Below are 22,285 nucleotides of genomic sequence, written 5' to 3' on the forward strand. Positions count from 1 at the left end.
GGACGGGCCCCGCGCCCCCCGCCCACGCCCCGGGTGGGGCCGGCCCCACCGGGGCCCCCGCCCCGACTGCGCTCAGCTGCGGAGCCGGCACCGGAGCCCAGGGCCGGAGATCCTGAGGCTGCCCCGCCGCTGCAGGGGGGGACAGCCCCGGCCCTTCCTTCGAACAGCCCAGCCCTCCCCGCTCGCCCCTGGTTGGACCCTGAGACTTGCTCCCACCCGCGTGGCCGTGGGCACTGGGTCCCACCAGCCCGGCAGAACCGAGCTGCCCGTCCAGCCTGGGTGACCCACAGCAGCCTCGGATACAGGGACAGGAACGCTGCCACCCTTCGGAGTGGTCTCTGGGCACGGCAAGCCGGACTCCTGGCAAGGGCAGGGCAGGGCTGTCCCCCCAGCTCCTGGTCTCTTGGCCACCCCTGCTCCAACCTCCTCCTCACCCCTGGGGCCAGGGGGCAGCCAGCTCTGGAGGGCAAGGAAGAGAAACCTTCAGTGATGGTTTGCTCCTTCCACCCGTGTCTCCCAGCACCTTTCCAGAGGCTGCAGTAGCATGGCTGGACAGACGTCCCCACCCCTTGATCCCATTCTGGATGTGCAGCAGCCCCCAGACCCACAAGGCAGCCATGACCACAGGGAAGGCTGAGGCCCTGGGGGGGCCCATCCCACAGGAGAGCTCCATCCTCGTGGGGAGCCCTGCCATGAGCACACACCACCAGCTCCTGGAGCTCTTTCCTGGAGCACGGTGCAGGGCTGGTGGGCAGCTGGAGAGGTGGATGTGTAGGGAGCTGCTTCATTTGAGGTTACACAGGACCAGCTATAACAACAGTCGGTGTGAGGCAGACAGGTGACTGCCAGGAAGGTGGGCATGAGGGTGTGAGAGGGACGTGTTGGTACCCCAACACTTTCCCCCAAGAGATGAAACATGGTGAGAGCCCAGCAAATGCTTTATTGCCAAGGACAGCACTTCCCTCAGCCCCTGGGCAGCAGTGATAGATGCTGCCTCACTATGTCCCATACCAGATTGTTCCAGACAAGAAGGTCCTGGGTGCCGAGAGCCAGCCCCGGCACCAGCTGCCCAGCCCAGGGCCACGCAGAGGATGGAGAAGAGCTGGGCAGCCCAGCCTGTGGGACAGGGACACTCCCTTAGCACTAATGCACTGTGCCGTGCTCTGAGACCATCACCGTAAATACTGCCCGTGGGGGTCTCACAAGGGCTGGTGGTCTGCAGACAGCCTTGGGGTAAAAGTGGAGTGTGCTCAGCACACAGGAGCAGTGGGGGGAGGAGTGCAGGGGCCTCGATGCCCAAATCTCCTGAGACGTCAGAAATACCTCTCTGTTGCCCAGTGCCCTGCACACATCCCAGTGACATCCTGCTCACCCCCAGGCCATGTCCCCCACCACCTGTGAGTGCCCTGCTCACGGTGCCCCTCTGCTCCCACTCCCTCAGGCTGATGCTGTGCGGGATGGGGATCAGCCTGTCCCGTGGCACTGGCTCCCTGTGTCCCCATCCAAAGCGGCGCTCAGAGGAGACGTCCCAGCAGCCGAGCATCGGGGGAGTTGCCCCAGGCCACCGGCAGGGCGACGAAGCCCAGCTTGCTGTAGAAGCTCAGCTGCTGCCGATCGGTGGCACTGACCTGGCAAAACACTCCCCGCGACCCTGGAAGGGAGGTGAGACATCAGGCCCCTGCCACCAGAAACCCAGCTCTGGAGCTGGGGGCCAGCGACTGGGACCCCCTCCTCAAGGGGGTCAGCCTCCCCCTTTGGCACTGGGGGCTTGCACCATGCCCTGAGACACAGGTCCTTGTGTCCCCTGGTGCAAGGGGAGGGCACGGTGCGTGGGAGCTGGGTCAGAGAGGGGATGGGGCTCCCCAGTGAGGGCTCCCCCAGCCCCGTGCTGAGAGGTGGGGCCAGCCCCCAGCTCTGGGGTGGGCAAGGGAGCAGTCGGGTTGGGTTGTGCTGGATCAAGGAGGCCCCAGAGCCCCCCGCCCCAGCACAGGGAGGTGATGCTCACCCCCCCGCCCCAGCACAGGGAGGTGATGCTCACCGTTGGCCCGGAGCGCACTGAGCAGGCAGATGGCCAGGCTGCGGCTGGCCCCCACGTCCAGCACACGGGGGGCCGTGCCCAGCTGCACCAGGGAGGGGAAGCGCCGCAGCACAGGCAGGGGCACAGCCGGTGGCTCTGTGTGGAAGAAGAGCAGTGCTTCCTCCAGGGCATCCTGCAGGTGACAGACACAAGTGAAAGAACCCCCTCCGCCCAACCCCGTTCCCACTTCCCCTCTGCTCCAGGTGTCCCCTCACCTGTCCCAGAGCTGGGGCACCCGTGCCCAGGTCTCGGGGGTACTTGTGCCGTATGGCCGGCAGCCAGCTGCTGTCTCGCTGTTGCAGGAAGCCTTCAGCGCAGAGTGCTCCGGCTGCGTAGCCGCAGGGACCACCCTCATCCTCCAGCACAAACGTGTACTCGGGGCTCAGGCTCAGGAAGCTGCCCAGCAGCCTGCCAGCCAGAGCAGGACCAGCGCTGAGCTGCCGCCCTGAGCCCAGCCTGCCCCGGGGAAAGCTCAGACCAGCCAGGCTCCTCCTTCCTGCCCCAGTGGGACAGCACCCCAGTACCCACCAGACCATCCCTTTGAGACCTCCCCCAGTAAAAAAACTCAGCCTCCTTGTCCACCGCCAGCCGTGGTGCAGGCAGAGCTGGTCTGGCAGGGATGTGAGGAGAGGTCACTGCCTCACAGCACAGACCTGCATTGCCCTGCACACAGCCAGGCTCAGCACGCACCTGGCAAGAGGGAGCCCCCGAGGGACCATGTCTCACCTGTCACCGAGGAGATCGGGGTGGGCTGCAAGGATCTTTGCCACTTTGGGGTCACAGTCCAAACTCTCCCGGCACATTCGATAAAGCTCTCCCTGGAAGACCCAGACCCACCTCAGTCTTGGCTCTGCTCTGCTGCTGCCCCTCGGTTTCCTGCTGCCCCCACCACTGGCCTGCCAGAGCACTGTGTACCAGCAGCTGCCCCAGTTGGCCATAAAGAGGGACCCCAACCGGGGCTGTGACCTCCAGAGCATCCTGGCCCGGGGAAGGTACGAAGGTGTGTGCTTCAGCTGCCCAAGGGCACTGGCCTCTGCACCAAGTGATGCACCATGCACCACCTTCTGCTGGCCTCTGTGGCTCGTTGCCACAGCACAGCAACACTTCAAAATGAGAGATTGCCATTCCAGTCAGGCACCCCAGAGCAGCAGCCGCTGAGGAAATGCTGCTCAGCCCCAGGATGGAGCATGCTCAGAGCAGCCAGAACGGCAGCAAAAGCAATACTGAAACTCAAGTCTCCACAGAGCATGTGCAAAGTGGGACATCTCAAAATTTCCCCATCTTGGTCAGATTTGAGTTTGCTGCTGCACACAGGACCAGTGAAAAAAACCTCCTGATAAAAGCATTGCTTCTCAAAGGAAAGGCTGCCCTGATCCCCAAACAGCGAGGGCAGGACAGCACCAATCTGAGTGCCATGCCCAGAATGGGCTGAAGGGCTCAGCTGGATTTTTTCCTCTCCCAAGTTTCACTGGACACAGAGGTTCAGCTTGTTCAAGTTTAGCCTGATCAGATGAAATCTGACAAGGGGCAATTGAAAACAAGCTCTTGCAATGGGAATTGCTGGCAGCCGCAGCCTGATATTATAATCTGCTCTCATGTGCTTGCAACTCCTCCTCTGTTATTTAGAGGCGCTGCAGCTGTGCATTGCCGGGTACTGTACTTAGCAGGGATGTGCAGTTGTGTCTATGGTGGCTGGATTTGCAGCGTTAGCGTTTCCTTTAGCTCGGAGAGGTGGCAGGGTGAGGGAGCATGGTGTTCACTGCAGACTGTATGGTACGTGGGGAACCCAGGGCTCTGCTGGATTTGGCAGCAGTTTAATTTGTGTGTCCATCCACCTCCACATTTTCCCTTTCCCTCCCCAACCCATGGAACTGCTGGGATGTCAAACATGGGCGGGGGATGGTGGGGGGCGGGTGACAGCTAGCAGGCTGACAGAGCCTCTCCAGCAGGGAATCATCCTGTAAACAGGATGAATGTTTGAAGAAGGGACTGATTTGGAGATGAACCTCAACAGGCTCAACCAGAGCTGCAGGCTGATGAATGCTGCAGGAAGTTGTCATCCAGACTTGTCCTGTTCTAGATCTTTTGTGGCATCTGCTCACAGTCACTGCTGGAAATCAGCGCTGAGGGTGCTCTGGAGATTGTCTTTGCAACCTGGTGGCCCCAAGTCTGTGCTAGTTTATCTGTGGCTGTGCCTGCCACTCACTGCTGAGCCAGCTCTCCCTCTCCTGCTGCTGCCTGCCAGGCTGCTCGTCACAGGGAGGAATGTGATGGTCCCTGCCAAGGCCACTGGCCACAACACCCACTTTCCAGCCCAGGGGACTGACATGCTGCTGGACACAGCCCTGGGTGACCTGCCCCAGGCTGGCCTGCTCTGAGCAGGGGTTGGACCTCAGAGCTCCCTTCCCACCTGCATCACGCTGCCCTGTGAACTCAGCCTTGGGGTCAGCAGCAGATGAACAAATATCTCGTTAGCACACATACAGCACAGGCTATGCAAAGGTGAGCTGCAGCCTGAGAGGTGTGGGCCACCCCTTTTGGCCCTGGCTCTCACCTTGTCCAGAGGCAGCAGTGGGCGCAGGACATAGAGCTGGCTGGATGGGAAGAGTGGAGGTGGGTGGTAGAAGAGGTCACAGCTGTTCCCCACGGGCAGCAGTGCCTGGAAGAGATACAGTCTGTCAAGGAGCAGGTTGTCCTGGCTCCAAACCTTGTCCTGGAGGCAGCAGGAGGAGGGTCCCTCTGAGGCACCCTAAACCCCAGGAGCTGCAGCCAAACAGCAGAGGTCCAGGGCAGCTCTGCCTTCCCAAGCTTGCAGCAATCCAATGGCAGGGCCAGCAGCAGCTGGGATCCTGGCTTCCCAATGTCTCCTTCAGCCCACACAGACATGGCCATGTTCTTACCTGCAGCTCTCCAAAGAGGCCCCCACGACGCGCCCAGGGCTCAGCGTCCCCCCTCAGTAGCATCGGGGCAGTGATGCTCTGGCACCCTGGAAGCAGCAGAAGACAGACACACGTGAGGTGAACAAAATCCTACTGGGCCAGGAGGAGATCAGCTTCCACCACACAGCAACATCACGATCACACTGGTCACAGCTCCATGGATCTGCCCCCACAGCTGTGCAGCCCAGGCACAGGACCTTGTCTGGGCTTGGGCAGCCAGCCCCATGCACTGGGGTAGCAGCACACCCTCCACAACAGGGCTTGAAGTGGGGAAACAGGGAACGACATCATCTTGCCTTCCTGAAAAGTGTCAGGTAAAGATGCAGTTACTGGCCACTGCTGGGCAGCTGCAGCCTGGCACAGAAAGCAGCACCTGTGCCTGTGGGAACTTGCCCTGCATGTGGCTGCTTCTCTGTGGAATTGGTTCAAGGCACATGGCCCTGTCCCACACTGGTCTCGGAGATCCTCTCAAATTGTCATCTGGTAACACTTCATGGTTTGTAAGAAGTCACAGTGCAACCAAGGAACCCCAAACCAGAGGAACGGGAGCTCCCAAAGTGATGCACAGGCATTCAACATCCAGCCTCACCTCTGTCTCTCAGGGCATTATTGCTCCCAATGGCCCATGGAGAGCTTTTATCAGAAAGGCTAAGAGGTCCTTAGATTAAAAGGGCTGAGGAACCATGCCCTAGAAATGAGCATTCCCTCTAGACTGCAAGAGATGGTGAAGATCTGCTCTGATGACTGCTCTGTCCCCAGCAGCAGTGCCCCATCTTGCATCAGTGTGTCAGGGCACTCAGGGCTGCCAGGCTTCCCATGGCCATTTCCACTCTGCTCAGCAGGCAGGGTATGGGAAAGGGCAGCCGGATGGCAACTGCTGGCTGCTGCTGTGGGGCTGGAGGTGACAGAGGGCATCAGCCAGGTCCCCACTGCCCAGGCAGGTGAGCCAGGGCAGCACTGGTACTTACAGCCAAAGCAGCTTCCCCAGGTGCCCTTGGGGTCAGGGTCACAGAGGAGATGGCCATCTGCAAGGGAAACAAGGTGATGAGCATGGGTCAGCAGCAGGGAAGGTGTCAAGGGGAGGTGTGGTCCCAGGAGAGACCCTGGCACCTTAGGCGAGACACAGGGACCCCAGACCTCTAGGAGGGGGTCCCAGACACCTTCACCTCTTTAGGGGGAGAAACAGTGGATCACCACAGAACAAGCTTCAGATGCCCTGGGTGTGCCACAGTGCACGGGGGCCTCTGCACTTCAACATGGCTGGATTTGGCCAGGGTGCAAACACATGCTAAGGGGGCCCCAGGAGCTGGTTGAGGGCTGGCATCAGCCACCTACCCAGCCAGAGGATGAAGGCACTGGCGGCCAACAACATGTTGCGGATGTCCCAGAGGTAGGGGTGGAGGTCGTAGAGCAGTGCCCGTCCGGCGCTGCTGACGAAGTGGCTGTGCAGGCGGCATGTCTGAGCGCAGAGCAGCTGGAAGGACTGGGCTCGGCCGCGCCACCGCGTGCCCTGTGGATGGACCAGGCATCAGCGCGACTGTGACAGGCACCGGTCTCCCACGAAGCGCCTGGACCAGCCTTACCTCGCAGGCATCAGGTGCCGTGGCCGGGACCCCCACACTGAGGCTGTTTGCCCGGAGCCACCGAAAGTGCTCCAGGAGATGCTGCGCCTGTGGCCCATGATGGTAGGGCAGGTAGAATAGCTCCACCAGCATCCGCACCTCCTCCAGAGTCAGCAGTGCTGTGGAGTTGGACCTGGCCTCCTCAAGGGTCATCAGTGCCTTAGGGGTGGATCCAGCCTCCTCTGAAGTCAGCGGTGCCGTGGGGATGGACCTGGCCTCCTCTGAGGTCACCGGAGCTGTGGGGTTGGACTTGACCTCCTCTAGGGTTACTGGTGCTGTGGGAATGGACCTGGCCTCCTCTGGGGTCACTGGAGCTTTGGGGCTGGATCTGGTCTCCTCTGGGGTGTCCAGAACTGTGGGGATGGACCTGGCCTCCTCTGGGGTCACTGGAGCTTTGGGGCTGGATCTGGTCTCCTCTGGGGTGTCCAGAACTGTGGGGATGGACCTGGCCTCCTCTGGGGTCACTGGAGCTTTGGGGCTGGATCTGGTCTCCTCTGGGGTGTCCAGAACTGTGGGGATGGACCTGGCCTCCTCTGGGGTCACTGGAGCTGTGGGGCTGGATCTGGGCTCCTCTTGGGTCACTGGTGCTGTGGGAAAGGACCTGGCCTCCTCTGGAGTCACTGGAGCTGTGGGGCTGGACCTGGTCTCCTCTGGGGTTGCTGGTGCTGTGGGGCTGGTCCTGTCCTCATTGAAGTTAAGTGGTTCTTCCATGGGACCAGATCCAGCCTCCTTCAGGGTCAGTGGTACCGTGGGGCCAGACCCAGCATCCTCTGGGGTCAAGACAACCTTGAGGCTGGATTCAGCCTCCTCTGGGGTCAATGGTGCCATGGGGCCAGGGCTAGCATCAACCTCATCAGTGAACAGAGCCAGGGGCCCAGGGCTGGCGCCAGCCCCATCAGTGACTGGTGCTGGGGGGTCAGGGCTGGCACCAGCCCTGGGCCCTGGGGGCGTCTGGGGCATGTCAGGCCTGCTGGCCTCAGGCTGGGTGCTGCTGGGGGACTGGGGGAGGTTGTCACCCCCTGTCCTAGCATCACTGGTGGGTAGAGGAAGGTTCTGGCTGGTGTTGGCCCCATTACTGCAGCACATTGCAGGGTCTGGGCTGTGGAGGGTCTTGGTAGCCACTGGGATTCCTGCAGACTGGGCAGTCCCAGCTGGGCTGAGCAGAGCAGAGGAGGACTCACAGCTCTCTCTGCTCCCTGTGGTGAGCTGGTCCCCATCCCCTGTGGGGCTTTGCCGACTGCTGGCAGGGGTCCTGCTCCCACTACCCTTCTCAGGCTCCGAGGTCACCTTCCTCCTTGACTCCCCTGGTGCCACGTGGCAGGGCTCAGGGCCATGCTGTTCTGCCTCACTGGGAACGGAGTTGTGGGGCTGGGGGTCGGGCATGACCTCCTGTCCTCCTGCTGTGCTGGGCTGGAGCTTCGTTCCTCCCTTGAGGGTGATGTTGGGGTGTCCCGGGGTCTTTCCTCCTGGCAGAAACGAGCAAGGGGGTAGCCCCTCTGGCACCTGCGTGGAAACTGCTGCCCATGGGGCAGGACAGCCTAGGGGGTGGCCATGCCGGGAAGCTCCATCTCTGAGCTGGCAGGGACCAGGGACCTGCCAGGACCATAAGCTTTGCATCGCTCTGTGCTCTGGAGTTTCAGCCTCTACAGCTGGTGAGGCCACAAGCTTTGCAGAGGCAAACAGTGCATGCACCTGGCTGAACCCCGTCTTGCAGAGCTGTAGAACGGCCAAAGCTCCCATGCTGCCAGCCAAGGAGATCCCCTCTAGGATGCAGCCAAGGCAGGGGCACCCACTGTGCAGCATGGCACAACGGAGACCCACGCCTGCCCACCATGACACACACAGGGCTCACTGCAGCACCAGGCAGAGCGGCCCATCCAAACGGGCAGGGCATGGGGCTTCCTCACCCCACCAAGCTCCCAGCAGAGCCAGTCCAGTGCTCTGGGGGGATGAGGGATGCTGCACGGTGCGAGTTCATCACCTACCTGGTTCCAAAGCCTGCCGGTTTATCTCAGCCACCCAGTCAAGCAGCGCCAGCTCCAAGGCCTCCTGGGGGCTGTAGCTCCCCTCTTGTGTCCCTTGGCTGTCCCCCAGAGCAGTCGCAGTCTCCATCCCTAAGGAACTGGAGTTCATCAGCCTGGGCAGCCCCGCTCTTTGCTTGATGGAGCTATCCCATGCCACACTGAAAGCGGGCAGACCCCCTCAGTGCCCCAAGGAGATGCCCCAAAGGATGGATCCCACGCCCCAGCATGTCAGGTGGTGCCCAGCCAGGTGAGACACCTCACCCAGGCTGCCCTACAGGAAAGCCTGCAGGGTCTTGGCAGAGACAGGTAGCAATGGCCAAGGCCCTGCCCCAGGTGCACAAGTTCACTGCCAGTGCTGGGGTGCCACGTACAGAGCTGCATAGGGGCCACATACCTGCGTGATCAGGGTGGGCACAGATCCTCAGCTCACTCTGAAACCAGCTGCCCAATGTGTGTATGGGGATGAAGTTGGCCTGGAGTTCACAGTTGGGGTTGAGGAGCAGTCCATGGAGCCTGGACATGAGGCCAGGGGCACGTCCCGTGTAGGGCCCCAGGAAGACACGTCTGCAGTCATAGTCGTTGGCATACAGGTTGTCCCAGATGACAGGGCGGCGCCGCAGGACACCCTCCACCTCCTCCAGCAGTGTGGCTGAGAGCTCCTGTGACACCACCTTTGGGCCTGGAGCATCACGGTACAGATGTGCATGGAGCAGCAGACAACACAGCCCATCATGCACACTCACAACAGGGACATGCACAGGTCTGGACGCTGAGCATGGAGATGGAGGTCAGGTCTCCTCACCCACCTTCCCTAGCCAGGAGGAGAGCAGACCCACTGCCTGCCTGGCAGGGGCTGCACACCCCGACAGAGCTGGGTCAGCCACTCACCTGTCCAGATGACACCAATGCCCGGGAGCAGCTCCTGGCCAAGGGTCAGCAAGTAGCAGGACTTGGTGGGGCTGGGAGAGCAGAGAGAGCTGCAGTACTCTGGGGAGAGAGCACAGAGCATCCCCTGAGGGGCAGGAAGAGGCTGCCTGGGATCCATGGATAGGTGCCAGGGAGATGCGTGGTGCAGGGAATACAGCATGCATGACTGCTGAAGCACCAGCCATCTGCAGCCTGGTCCTGCCCTAGTCCTGAGATCTCCAGGGCTCCCGCAGGAGCAGAAGTGGGCTGGAGGAAGCTGTGGAGGCTGCCAGGGCACTCAGCTCTCAGCAGACACAGGTGCTGGGTACAGCCAGCCAAAGGGCACCCTGGTCTGCTTTGGGGTACCACGGCTGGCCAAGCACCGGGCTCCTAGGGAGGGGGTGGCTGGGGCTGCAGGGCTGCAGTTGGTACCTGTAGGGCAGAAGAGGAAGACGGAGGGTTGGCCCAGCTCCTGGTACACCTCGTTGGCCACAGACGCCTGAGCCTGTGCCAGGGAGGGGAAGACGTCTCTGTCAGCTTGGCACATGCAGGGGTCGATGTCGTCGAAGAGCAGTGCGAAGGAGCAGCACCCCATGGCAGCCACCTGTGGACATGGGCACGGGCTGCTAGGATCCCTAGGCAGCAGAGACAAGGAAGCAGCGAGCCCCTGCTGCCTGGACAGCAGAGGTGTGGGGCACCTGGACAGATAGGGCGGGCAGAGCTGCCCTCACCATGTCCCCCATGCCTATCCAGCAGATGCCCCACACAGCCCCATGGCCATGGCCCACCTCGCTCCAAACCCACAGGGCAAACACACCATGCCAGAGGCTTTTTGTCCTCCCTGGGGACCGGGGGCTCAGCACCAGCCTGCACTGGCCTCCGGTGCTGCCCAGCAAGCCCTGGGGCTTGGCTGGTCCCTTTCCTGTCCCCAGCTCTGCCCACTCACAGCCGGGCATCCATGGAGCCCTCAGCTCTCTGTCTGCCACCGGGCACCCCACAGGGCTGCTCCCTGATGCGCAGCAGCAGGAGGGATTTACAGCCCCACATCAGCCTTTTGGGTGGGCGTGGGGGCCCCCACACAAGCACACATGCCTCTCGCCTGGGAGCGGTGGGATGAAGGAATGGCCCCACGGTACCTGCCTGAGTTTTTGCTGCAGCAGGAGCCGATCCCCGGCACTTGAGAACACCATGTCCTGGCCTGCAGAAATGGCGAAAACAAACTCCACACCCTGCTCTTGGGCAGCTTCAATGAGAGACCTCATGCGGGCTGGGGACAGAGCAGAAGGGGTGCTGTGAGCGCTGGGAGGCAGGAGATGGAGGGAGACAAGGGATGGAGGGAGAGGGAACCATAGTGGCCCGAATGGAAGGAGCTGAGGGCATCAGAAGGCATAAGAAAGCATCTGGAGGGGAGAGGTCCAGGGGAGACAATTCCCAGTTTCTTGGGACACAGAATGCTCTCCACAAGGGTTTGTGGGCCCTGGCATATTCGAACATATTGCCAGACACCCACATAAGGATCTTCCCATGCTGGGTGGGCTCCTAGACAATTCCATGTCATGGGCAGGGTGTGGGGAAGCTCCTTGTGCCGCGCAGGGCCTGGGGGGATCCCTGCAACGGGCAGGTTCCTGGCAGGAAGAGTGGTAACAGCCAGCCTGGCCCTGGCTGAGATGCAGACCACCCTTGAGGACCCAGGATGCCTCAGCCCACCCATGTTGGGGCCCAGCAGAGCCGCTACCTGCCTCATGCTCTGTGTAGGGCTCTCTCCAGAGCAGTCGGTGCTTCAGCTCATCCTTGGGCGCGTACATGTAGCAGTTCAGCCCCCGGTGTTTCAGCCTGTGCAGCAAGGAGAAGGGGTCACCCAAGGCTCCAGATGGGCTCTTGGCAAAGAGACATCTGGGCAATTGCTAGCCAACAACAGCAAGAGCTCCTCGGCACATGGTGCCCTCTCCTTCCCCAGAGCTGCACCCCGTCCTGCAGGCTTCCAGCCTCTTCCCACACAGAGCCCCCCAGACTGCAGAGCCACAGCTCTTCCCCTGCACAGGGAGCCCTGCCCTGCTCACTTTTGATGGCCACATGGAGGCATAAATCTCTGCCACTGCTACCAGTGCTCAGCCCAACAATTTGTGTTGTTTAGAGACCTCCAGAAAGAAAGTGCATCTGGATGAGCAAGTCTTAGAGACAAGCTGACGTTGCCTCATGGGAGCTGGGTTGAGTTAACACCCTTGCTGTGGAAAAAGCATGTGGGAGGGACCATCTTGGGCTAAACAGCCTGTTTTAACCACTTGATGAAGTCCTGTGATGATGAAAAGGTCAACGGCCTGAGCAAGGAATGGAGGACAGGCAAACAGCCAGAGCAGCCTCTGGGGGAGGAAGGGTGGATCCTTGGGGGAAACTGTGAACAAAATGAGAACAAAATGGGCAAGGAGACAGAGGATGGGGCTGGAGCAATGGAGGGAGCAGCTCAGTGGTCTGCTGCTCTGTATGGCCCCCTGAGGATGCAGGCAGCTCCAGCCCTGGAGTCAGGCCAAACCACCCCTGCAGCTTTGCAGTACCTCTTTTGGGGCTTGCACTGAACCCTGTGGTAGCACTTGGCATCTTGTGTAAACATGTTTGGGGTGGGCTTCGTTTCCCTTTCTCTTCAGCTGTGCTTCTAATTGCGTAATCAAGAACCAAGTTTGTTTGTAGCCCAAACACGCAGGCTGCAAGGTTGCCTGTTGTGACGAGTGACTCCAGATGAAGCAGGTATGTACAACTTAGGTGCTTCTCCGGGTGTGAGAGGTCTCTGTGGAGCAAGACCAGTGGAGAACACCCTGGAAAGCCGGCACCTCACCAGTTCCTCAAGCTCAGTGTCCAGGAGGGGGCTGCACCTGCCAGGACTCAGCCTGTGGTACCTCCCTGGGAATCACACACACCTGGGGAGCCCTCACCACTGCAGACCCCCTCACATCGTTCCCTTGCAAAGCCCACGTCCTGTCTCCAGGCTGGCCTGACTCCACCAACAGTCACCAACAGCTGTGTCATTCCCAGTTCATGCCTTGATCACTTGAACAGGTCAAGACCTTCAAAGCTATCACTCTACAATGTTTTTTGCAGCTACTGGGTCTCACTGGGGCTCTTTTGCACTCTTGTATTTTTCCATCTCTTCTCCAGTGAGACACCAGCACCGGACACAGGCTGCAGGCTCCTCACAACCATTGGGCTGTCCCTTGCCTGCCCTGGTCTCCCTTTCCCCACACTGTGGCCAGACATGTCCTGCACCACCTGCCCAGCTCATGCTCAAACACCTTTTTATTCTGGCTGTGTTAGGTGCCCTTTCAACAGAAGGGGACCCAGAGCAGGCTGTGTATTCACTGCTGGGATGATGTCTGTGCCACATGCTACTGAGGTGTGACACAGACCTGGCAGCAGCTGCTGTGCACACCCTGCCAGCGAGGCTCGCAGAGCTGCTCCAGAGAGCCTGCACCCTTCTCTGTTTCACCCAGTTAACGTGGGGTCCAGCACTGCCACTGCAACGGGGACCGGGATTCATCACTGGCATCAGCAGTAACTCTGCTTTAACTGAAGTCCTTTCACAAGGAATTCACGAGCTGCTGCTATTAGAATCACAGAATGGTCTGGATTGGAAAGAACCTTAAACAATTATCCAGTCCAACCCCCTCCCATGGGCACAGACACCTTCCACTAGACCAGGTTGCTCAAAGCCCCACCCAACCTGATCTTGAAGACTTCCACAGCTTCTCCGGGGAACTGTTCCAGTGTCTCATCACCCTCACAGTAAAGAATTTCTTCCTTCTGTCCAATCTAAATCGACCCTCTTCCCGTTTAAAACCATTACCCCTTGTCCCGTCACTACAGGAGGAGTAAAAAGTCTGCCCCATCTTTCTTATAAGCCCCCTTTAAGTACTGAAAGGCCACTATATGGTCTCCCTGGAGTTTTCTCCAGGCTGAACAACCCCAACTCTCTCAGCCTGTCTTCATAGGAGAGGTGTCTTTCCTGTGCTGAGGACCCCAGAGCTGGATGCAATACTACAGGGGATCAGACTGCACCATCATAAGGCCCTTTCTGGCCTCAAAAAACACAAATTCCTTCCAGAGTCTCCCCAGCAATCCAAGACTCACTGGAAATTATCAGGACAGGGCAGACACCTCCCTAGACAGCGCTTTTGGCACCCCTGTATGAAAGCCATCTGATAGACTCATTTATTTTTATTTATCCTCCTTAATAGATGATGTTTTACATTTTCCCACGTTGAACAGACTGGGAAGCACTTCATGTACTACACGGTACAAGTGCCTCATCTTGTTTCTTTCCAGAGAAGAAAAACACCGATGAACATATCGGTCACATGTACAAACATGTGAACATAACATCCCAGACCAGTACCAGAGAAGGCTGTAACTAGACCTCCTCATTCCTGATACACTTTAAAACATCACACCTTGTTTTCCCTCTTGCATGTTTCCTCCAAATTTTCTCAGCTACATTTTTTCTGTATCTGCATCACCGCGCTATGGTCCTTACTCGCAGTTGTGCCCACCCACACTGTCCCCAGTGCACTCTCACAGCATGACCAGCACATTTCCCACACAGCACATGGCTGCCAGTGCCACCACCAGCACAGTCACCGGCACACGGCACTGCTGTCTGGCCCACAGCCCAGCCATCACCAGCACACTGCCCACGCTGTCACCAGTGCACTGCCCACGCTGTCACCAGTGCGCTGCCCACGCTGTCACCAGCACACTCTCCACATCATCCTCATGCCATTGTCAGGGCACAGAATCACAGAATCTTCATGGTTGGAAGGGACCTTTGAGATCATCGAGTCCAACCAAAAAAAACAACACCAAAACCACATACCAGCAAAACAAAAAAACCCAACATCCCATCACCACAACAATCACCACACCCAACCATCTCAGGCACTAGATCATGCCCTGAAGTGCCAAATCCCTCCAGGGATGGTGACTCCACCCCCTCCCTGGGCAGGCTGTTCCAGTGCCTGCCCACTCTCTCAGTAAAGTAATTCTTCCTAATATCTAATCTAAACATCCCCTGCCACAACTTCAGACCATTTCCTCTAGTCCTGTCATTATTCACTTGGGAGAAGAGGCCAACACCCACCTCTCTACAACCTCCTTTCAGGTAGTTGTAGAGAGCAATGAGGTCTCCCCCCAGCCTCCTCTTCTCCAAACTAAACAAGCCCAGTTCCCTCAGCCTCTCCTCATAGGACTTGTTCTCTAGATCCCTCACCAGCTTGGTGGCTCTCCTCTGGACACGCTCCAGCACCCACACTGACCAGTGTGCTGCCCAGCCCATGACCACCATGCTGACCACACCAGGTGCTCCACGGGAGGCCCTGCGGGTCCTTAACCTGTTGGTGACAGGTCCCGTCAGCGGCAGGTCCTCTCAGTGCAGCTCATCCCTGATGAGCATCCCATCACCGATGGCCAGTGCGTGGGCGTCTGCTGCCAGGAGAGGGCTTCATCTCTCCTGCATGGATCAACTCCATGCCAGTGTGATTCTCACAACCAGCCAGTGACAGATCCTGCCTGCAGCCTGCCATCACAGGAACACATGGTGACACACAGATGTACATGGGGACTCACAATGACACAAGGGCCCCCTCCACACCAGGCAGGGATGGCAGCCGCAGGCTAAAGTGGCCACCTGTGCCCACGGTGGAGTGATGCAGGTTTGCTGTGCTGTTTCCACAACGATAAGCCTGGCTCCAGTGAGGCCAGGCTGGCTGGAAGCACCCGCTTGGTGACCTCACTGGGAGTGTGGAGCAGCGGGGACAGTGGCCCCAGGCAGGGTGAGCTGGCTGCTTGTTGTGGGTGGTAGTGGGCACACAGCATGCTGTCCTGTGGCCAGCACATACACAGGGGCTTGTGCCATGTGGCGCTGCCCATGCCTGCGCGGTTCAGAGATGAGGATGTGGGGACTCATCCTGCCAGGTGGGCAGGATGGTGGGCTTCCAGCCTGCTGAACACCCCCACATTCTCTCTCCCATGGATCTGACACCCCTCCTGCACATGGGCTGGCCGTAGCCAACCCACATCACACTGCAGTTGTGGCAGAGCAGCTTTTCTGGTGCCTCCAGAGGCAGCATCATCAGGCTCGTATAGTCCCCACAGTCCTCTCCAAACCCTTCCCAGCTGCCACCTCTCCTCCCACGGTGCAGGCAGCAAGGTCCGAGCCCGTCTCACTGACAGCTCCCTGTGGATCTGCAGCACCAGCATGCAGGAGCTGGTGCCCACCCAACCCCTTCCGGGACCCATCCCCAGACCCCATCCCCTTGGAGCGCCCAGCCCTGGCCCAGGCCCCTCAGCCAAAAACATCTGGCTGCAGCTGGGCCGTGGCAGAGTCCCAGCACCATCTGCCGGCACAGGGCAGCACAGCCTACACGTGTCCAGGGATCTTGGGCTCAGCCACCAAATCCAGACCCAGACCTGGGGAGCCTTTCCCTGGGCTGGATCCCAGGGTGCAGGAGGGCTGGGACAGAAGGTGCACTGGGAGAAGCCTGAGACACCTTCACTGCCATTGCCCCAGTGTCCCAAAGGCAGGCCAGCCCCAGGAGCCTCCCTCCAGCACGTTTTTCTCACTACTCCTGCCTCCACAGCACTCTGGTTTCCACCTTATCCCTCTGCCACAGCCTAGTACCTTCAGAGAGGAAAATTCAGGATACTTGCCATTGAAAGAGAAGTTTCCTCTGATCCATAGACCATGGTCTCCCGTAGAAACCTGTAAAAGGGGAATAAAAAGAATCAAAATGCAGTTGTCAGTAAATGCTGCAAAACAGAGTGTCCCTGTACTACTCCAAGTGGCTGCTCTTAAACCCAGAGACCCACCAGTTGTTCCCTCTGCATAGTTCAAATGTCTGTTATTTTGCTGTGGTCTTGCTGGCCATTGGTATTCAAGCAAGTGGATATAATGTCTGTGGTTCCATCCTTCCCAGAAAGAGGCATCTGGGGAGAATTGCCCAAGGTAGCACTTAACCTGGGAGGAGAAGTTTGCACAGTAAAAGCCAAGCCTAGAGGAGATGGCTGAGGGCTGGCTAGGTTATAAGGCACCCTAGCACGATTTTGGGGTGCACCAAAGCACTGAGCTATTGTACATCTATCCCAGAGTTTTCTGCCTGGGGATTTTCCTCTTTACAGAGATCAGCTCAGTGTCTCTTTGCATCTCTCTGTGTCTGTGTAGTGTCAGGCTCTGTCAAGTAAAGCATCATCACTCCTGTACGGGCTGTAAAAGCTGCTCTCTCTGTCTTTAATCACTGCAAAACTCAAACTGTGCCAAAATTGCACTGACACAGCTCTCCCCTACACCCTGCAAACACAAACCCACATTGCAGCAGGGCAGGACTTTAAGGCATCATCCCTGTCCCATGGCAAGCTGTTTAGATCAGGAACCCACAAACAAACCGTGGGGGTACCCACAAGTGCAGGGACTGTGACTCCACAAGACATTTCACAGACACCTTGTCTGTCTCCCACTGGAAAACACCATTCCCATAAGCTTGTGAAGAGAAAATCCAGAGAGGGAGAGCACACCTGGGAGCAACCTTACCAGTTGTCTGCTGGCAAAGACATTCATCAATGAGCACCAAGGCTGGCTGCAAGGATGTTGCCCTTCCAGAAAGTTCACATTAACAAAACCAAATGGAGGAACTACAGATCTGCAGTCAGCAAATTACCAATTTTTTCTTAACATTTCCACTTCTGCTGCTTGCAGGCTTGAGGTGGTTGTTGTGCACCAGTATCTGACACAAGCTTGAGGCTGCAGCACCGCAGCTGCTGACAGTCTGCCCTGTGCTCTGCATGGCAAGGAACCAGTCTGTGACTGGGTAGTGAGCAGCAGAACTGCAGGACATGCAGCACCCCTTCCCCTGTTGGGACCACTTTCAAGGAAGGGCCCTTCCACATGTAGGAAAACCTGGGAGGTGCAGAGGTGTCCACAAAACCAGCGAGAAAGAATACCCAGTGGGAAGCAAGCCGGTTTACTTGGGGGCAATGGGAGAATAGGCAGGTAAATGGGTTTGGAGAGATGAAGATTTGACAGCTCCTTAAAAAGGAGGTTAAGTGGAACCTGTAAGCGTTCCAGCCCAGACCTGAAATTTATCAAGAGAAGGATCATCAGTCACTTCAAATCTCTGCAAGATCTGGCAGCTGCAATGTGAAGTCTCACAGAAAATATATTACTTCTTGAACAGTGGTGGCAATTAGCCGCCAAGGCAGCTTCCCAGCTTTGGATGGGCTCTGCATCACGAAAACTTTTACATCAGTCAATGCAAGTTCTAGCAGCCAAAGCCAACAGGAGCAGATGTTCAGGGAAGTGAGCACATTCACTAAACTGGGTGGTGCACAAGGACAGATCACGATGACTCTGTTAGTCTGGGAGAAAGGACCAGCTCTCAGCATCTGGCACGAGAACAACATTGTCCACAGCTGCATTTCCCCAAAGTACCTGAGTGCACGGGAGCTGGTCTGCCTGGAGGGGACCCCAATGTCCTGCTCCCTTTGGCAGGAGCCCACCCGGCAGCCCTCAACACCAGCCTGGGGCAATGGTGTGGCAGGGTGCCCCACAGCACACACCAAACATTATCTTCTTTGCAGGGAGATCTTCTACCTGCTTGAACATCTCTACATGGTTGTTCCATCTACTTTGAAATCATATATATTCGCCTTGCTAGCCATGCCCCACCAAATTTGTGGCCACTCAAGGATCCCAGCAAACATTTCGCCCAAAGACAGCAAACATTTCCCCCAAATATATTTATACATAATAAATAGATTTTCCACTTCCCAATCCATAGGAACACCCGCTCAGCTCACGTGGAGGTCCCAGGAGTCTCTGTACATCACCTGCTTGCCGGCGCCTCACTCACACTTTGCTGTGAACTGACACTGCCTTGCAAGTATGACACTCACCACCTACACGTGCCCTGCCAGCAACAGCTGAGTTGAAAATGCCATCCTAGCGTATTCTGCCCAGTAAACTGGCTTAAATTGTACCAGCAAAATCCTGCCTGCACCTGCAGCTGCATCTCCAAAGGAGTGATGTTGGCACTGTTTTTTTAGAGACAGATGAGCACTGACGAGTGATGCTGCACATTTGCACCTCAGCTCTCCCATAGCCCAGATCACTACAGCAGTAACCCATCAACACCACTACTTGCCAAACTCTGGGCCACCTGGGATGTCCCTCAGCAGTTTCTTCACAACCATTAGCAAAGTCCCGATGAACACATGAGGAAGCAAAGTCCCTAGACCCCAGCTGTTCCCTAGCTCCTTCTCTGTCCTGGGAGTGGTCACCCAGAGGCATCAGTCCGTCCACACTCTCTGGCTGCTGCTAGCAGTGTCTGGGGTGCCAGGAGGCAGCAGGGTGCTCTGCGGAGGACATGCTGCCAGCACCAGCCTATGTTCCCTGCCAGGGCATGTGCTACCAGGGTGACGGATGGCTTTCCTTCCTCACTCTCTAAGGACCTCCTCCTCCTGGAGTGGCTCTGCTGGCAGCATGCGTGTCCTTCCCTTTCCCACATCAGCTTTCCTATATAAACGATTCTTTCTGACTCATATTTCTTTTTACTATCAGCTTCCCCATCCCTGCACTTTCTATTTATTTTGTGCTTATTTGCACGGTGCTTTTGCTTCCTCCCAGGCAAGGCAGTGGAGAGTGTGCTTCAGCGGGGTACTGCGCTGCCAGGAAAAGTGGAGACGCTTTTGCCTACTGGGTGCCAAGGCTGGCCCAGCTCCAGAAGTGCCATGCTGCAGAAACAGGAGTTGGGAGTGGGAGGGGTGGACAGACAGAAGGACAGGGCTGAGCCATATGGAGCTGCCAGGAGAGAGCGGGTTCCTCCTGGCCAGCCCTGGCAGCCAGGCAGCGTTTTGCTGCAGGCAGGGAGGCGGGAGGGGCACACGCCGGGATGCTGCCCCCACGCCCAGGGCAGAGAAAAACACACTGCATCATGCTGGCGCCAAGAGCAGCGGGTCCCCAAGCCTCACTGCTCTGCTGGGATGGCTGCGGGGGGCAGCGGTGCTCTGGGGAAGAGCTGGGGAGCGTTGGGGTGGGGGGGGGGGGGGCTGGTCCCGTACCCTGGGATGGCTGCGGGGGGCAGCGGTGCTCTGGGGAAGAGCTGGGGAGCGTTGGGGTGGGGGGGGGGTGTGCTGGTCCCGTACCCCTGGGCAGAGATAGGGTGCTGTGCAGGGGCCCGGATCCCTGCCTCCCCAATACCCGGGGTCCCTTCCCGGTCCCTGTTCGCTCTTGGTGGACGGGGCCAGCCCCTGCAACGCCCGGGCAGGAGCACCGGTCCCAGCCGCGGCCCCGGAGGGACCTACCTTCCACCACGCCGCAGAGGAAGCGCGGCCGCCCCGCCATACCCGCGCAGGAGCGGCCCTGCCGGTGCCGAGGCGGGCGGAGCGGTGCGCGGGGGGAACGGAGGGATGTGCGGAGGGATGAACGGAGCGACAGAGGGATGCGCGGAGTGACGCGCGGAGTGATGGAGGGATGCGCGGAGTGACGGAGGGATGCGCGGAGGGCAGCGGAATGCGCGGAGGGATGAGCGGAAGGATGGAGGGATGCGCGGAGAGATAGAGGGATGCACGGAGGGATGCGCGGAGGGATGGAGGGATGCGCGGAGAAATGGAGGGATGCGCGGAGGGATGCGCGGGGGTATGGAGGGATGCGCGGGGGTATGGAGGAGTGCGCGGAGGGACCCGCGGAAGAACGGCTCCGCCGCCTGCCCTCCCCCGCGGAGACGCGCCCGCCGCAGCGCAGGGGGCGGCCCCGGCGGGTGGGACCGCGGCGGGGCCAGGGCGCGGGGCGGGGCGGAGGGGGGGACCCCGCATAGCCCCCGGGCAAAGCCGCCCCGCGGTGGGCAGAGCGCTTCAGCCCTTCCCTGGAAATGCCCCGGGAGGAGCTGCCCCAACCCCTCTCCGGGCGGGCCCTCGGCAGCCCCTCGGTAGCCCCGCCGCACCGGAGCCCCCGCCGCTCTCATCACCGGGTGTGCCCAGCCCGGTGCAGCGGCTGGTCCCGACCCGCAGCCCGGTGCTGGCCCGCGCTTCCGGCGCCCGGGATGCTGTTGGCACCGAGGCCCAGCCTGGTGACCGTGCCAGCCCCCCGCACCGTGTCTCCCGGTGTCCCCAGCTGCCGGTGTTCTCCCGGTGCAGGCCGAGGGCAGTTACTTCTCCCGCCTTTGCAGCTCCCCGGTATCTGACAGCCCCGGAGCTGTTCCCCGGTGGTCGGGTGTCATTATGCCCGTGTACTCATCACTGAGCCAGCACCTGTGGCGCCGGTACCCCCACGCCAGGCCCGGGGTGTGATTCCTGGTGTGATTCCTCTCTGGCACGCAAGGTCCATGAGATCGGGACTGTTTCCTGTGCCTCACACACGACTCACCTGCTTGCGTGTGTCAGGCTGCTGTTTGCCTTTTGTCACACTGCTCTGAGCTGTTGACACATGTTTGGCTTGTGATCTTCTCCGTCCCACAGGTTCTGGTTTGCAGAAGTGCTGCCGCGTCATTAGTTCCCTGTCCTGCAGCTACACAGTCACTGGTACCTGCCTACACACAGAACTGCGTGTTTGACATCACTGAGTTGCTCTGCTCCTTTTCTGGTCACTTTTCCTGTTCGTCAGTCTTGTTGCAAGGTGGGCCCATGTCCTGCAGAATCCCTGCAGCCTTCCCCAGCCAAATGGCATCAGAACCCAGAGAGGAAGTACATGACTTCGTTAGCATGCAAGCATGAGGGATGGAGCCAGGAGAAAGCAGTGGTGCACTCCTCCAGCAGTGAGGCACCGCCAAGTGCAGCCCCGTGCCCCTGGAGTGGCTGCGTGGTCAAAGGCAGGGAGATATGGATGGCATTCCCCTGTCCTTGAATGCTGCCAGAGGAGGAAGCCAGGCAGGGCTGTGCATACACAGACGTGTGAGCTGTGATTCTTCCCTGTCCTTCTGGAGCCTGGGAACACTCGCCTGTTTGTTCCATGGTTTTCTTGGACTTGAAAGTTGAGATAGGTGGCCTCTAATTCTTCACTTCCTCTTTTTTTTTTTTTTTTTTTTTTTTTTGTTACTCAGAGCCAGTCCATATCTAGGGTATGCCCACAACACCTTTCTCTTCTGTGTTTGCTCTTTCTTGACACACTACACCCCCTACCTCACAGGCCAGTCCTCAGGGTGCGTTATGCCACTCGGATCACAATTTTAGATGTCTACAAAGACCTCCTACTGCAGTTGCTTCTTCCCTGCGGCACTTGCATAACTGCACCGGTGATGTACGTGGTGACATGTGGAGCGAGGACCACGCTCTCCTGGAGGTGACGGCCCTGGATGCCCACCTCCCGGGGCACCTTGTGCACTCTGTGGGTCACAGCACCCGCGCCCCGCTCGGCCTCCATCCGCAGCTGCCCTCATAGACGGGAAGGCGGCAGGGTGGGAAGGCCCCCGCGCCCGGGGAAGGGGTGGCAGGGGTACGGCCGAGGCTCCGTCCCCTCCCCGGCCTCAGGACGGTATGAGCCATGTCCTCCGACGGGTCCGGAAGCCGAGGCCTCTCCCTTGGGATGCACGGCACGGCGGAGCGGGGCGGGGGCCGGCTCCCTCCCCGAGAGGCCGCAACCTTCCCGCCCGCTACCGGGGCACGCTCGGCCGGTGGCGCTCCCCCCGCAGCTCCCGCACCGGCGGAGACGGCCTCGCCGGGGGGACGGACCGGCTCTCCCCGCCTCCT

At 59.1% G+C, this 22,285-nt stretch overlaps 2 protein-coding genes across 7 annotated transcripts in view; one reads left to right on the forward strand and one right to left on the reverse strand.

Moving 5' to 3' along the window:
• Positions 1–931: 931 nt before the first annotated feature.
• Positions 932–21,144, reverse strand: LOC106889380 (protein O-GlcNAcase-like). Of its 6 annotated transcripts, none has more exons than XM_014944324.1 (17): positions 20,967–21,144; positions 16,262–16,313; positions 11,304–11,401; positions 10,705–10,835; positions 10,001–10,172; positions 9,551–9,649; positions 9,057–9,341; positions 8,624–8,752; positions 6,600–8,104; positions 6,352–6,526; positions 5,985–6,041; positions 4,978–5,063; positions 4,632–4,736; positions 2,804–2,895; positions 2,293–2,485; positions 2,039–2,210; positions 932–1,651 (listed from the first exon to the last, which is right to left on the reverse strand). In XM_014944324.1, exons 2-17 carry the CDS (start codon positions 16,288–16,290, stop codon positions 1,515–1,517), a joined length of 3,465 nt encoding a protein of 1,154 aa, XP_014799810.1. In that variant the 5' UTR covers positions 16,291–16,313; positions 20,967–21,144; the 3' UTR covers positions 932–1,514. The 6 variants fall into 6 exon arrangements, with proteins under 6 accessions (XP_014799810.1, XP_014799819.1, XP_014799802.1 ...); XM_014944333.1 differs by having other exon boundaries at positions 20,694–21,144; XM_014944316.1 differs by lacking the exon at positions 20,967–21,144 and adding an exon at positions 19,907–20,318 and having other exon boundaries at positions 6,600–8,101.
• The window catches only part of DOK1 (docking protein 1), an 8,494-nt gene continuing 6,471 nt past the window's right edge, over positions 20,263–22,285 (forward strand). Inside the window, exons 1-2 of the mRNA XM_014942929.1 lie at positions 20,263–20,361; positions 21,093–21,215. Of these exons, the coding sequence (XP_014798415.1) occupies positions 20,263–20,361; positions 21,093–21,215 (222 nt within the window). The remainder of the gene's footprint in view (positions 20,362–21,092; positions 21,216–22,285) is intronic.

The sequence above is a fragment of the Calidris pugnax genome, unplaced genomic scaffold, assembly GCF_001431845.1.
Source record: "Calidris pugnax isolate Ruff unplaced genomic scaffold, ASM143184v1 scaffold15, whole genome shotgun sequence".
Classification (NCBI taxonomy): domain Eukaryota; kingdom Metazoa; phylum Chordata; class Aves; order Charadriiformes; family Scolopacidae; genus Calidris; species Calidris pugnax.

Coding starts and splice junctions, on each gene's coding strand:
- LOC106889380 (XM_014944308.1), bottom strand. CDS start 19,946: ATGGCGGGGCGGCCGCGCTTCCTCTGCGGCGTGGTGGAAG. Junction 11,402..16,261: donor AGGAAACTTCTCTTTCAATG/GCAAGTATCCTG, acceptor CTTGCTGCACAG/GCTGAAACACCGGGGGCTGA. Junction 9,650..10,000: donor CTTCCTCTTCTGCCCTACAG/GTACCAACTGCA, acceptor CTCTCTCCCCAG/AGTACTGCAGCTCTCTCTGC.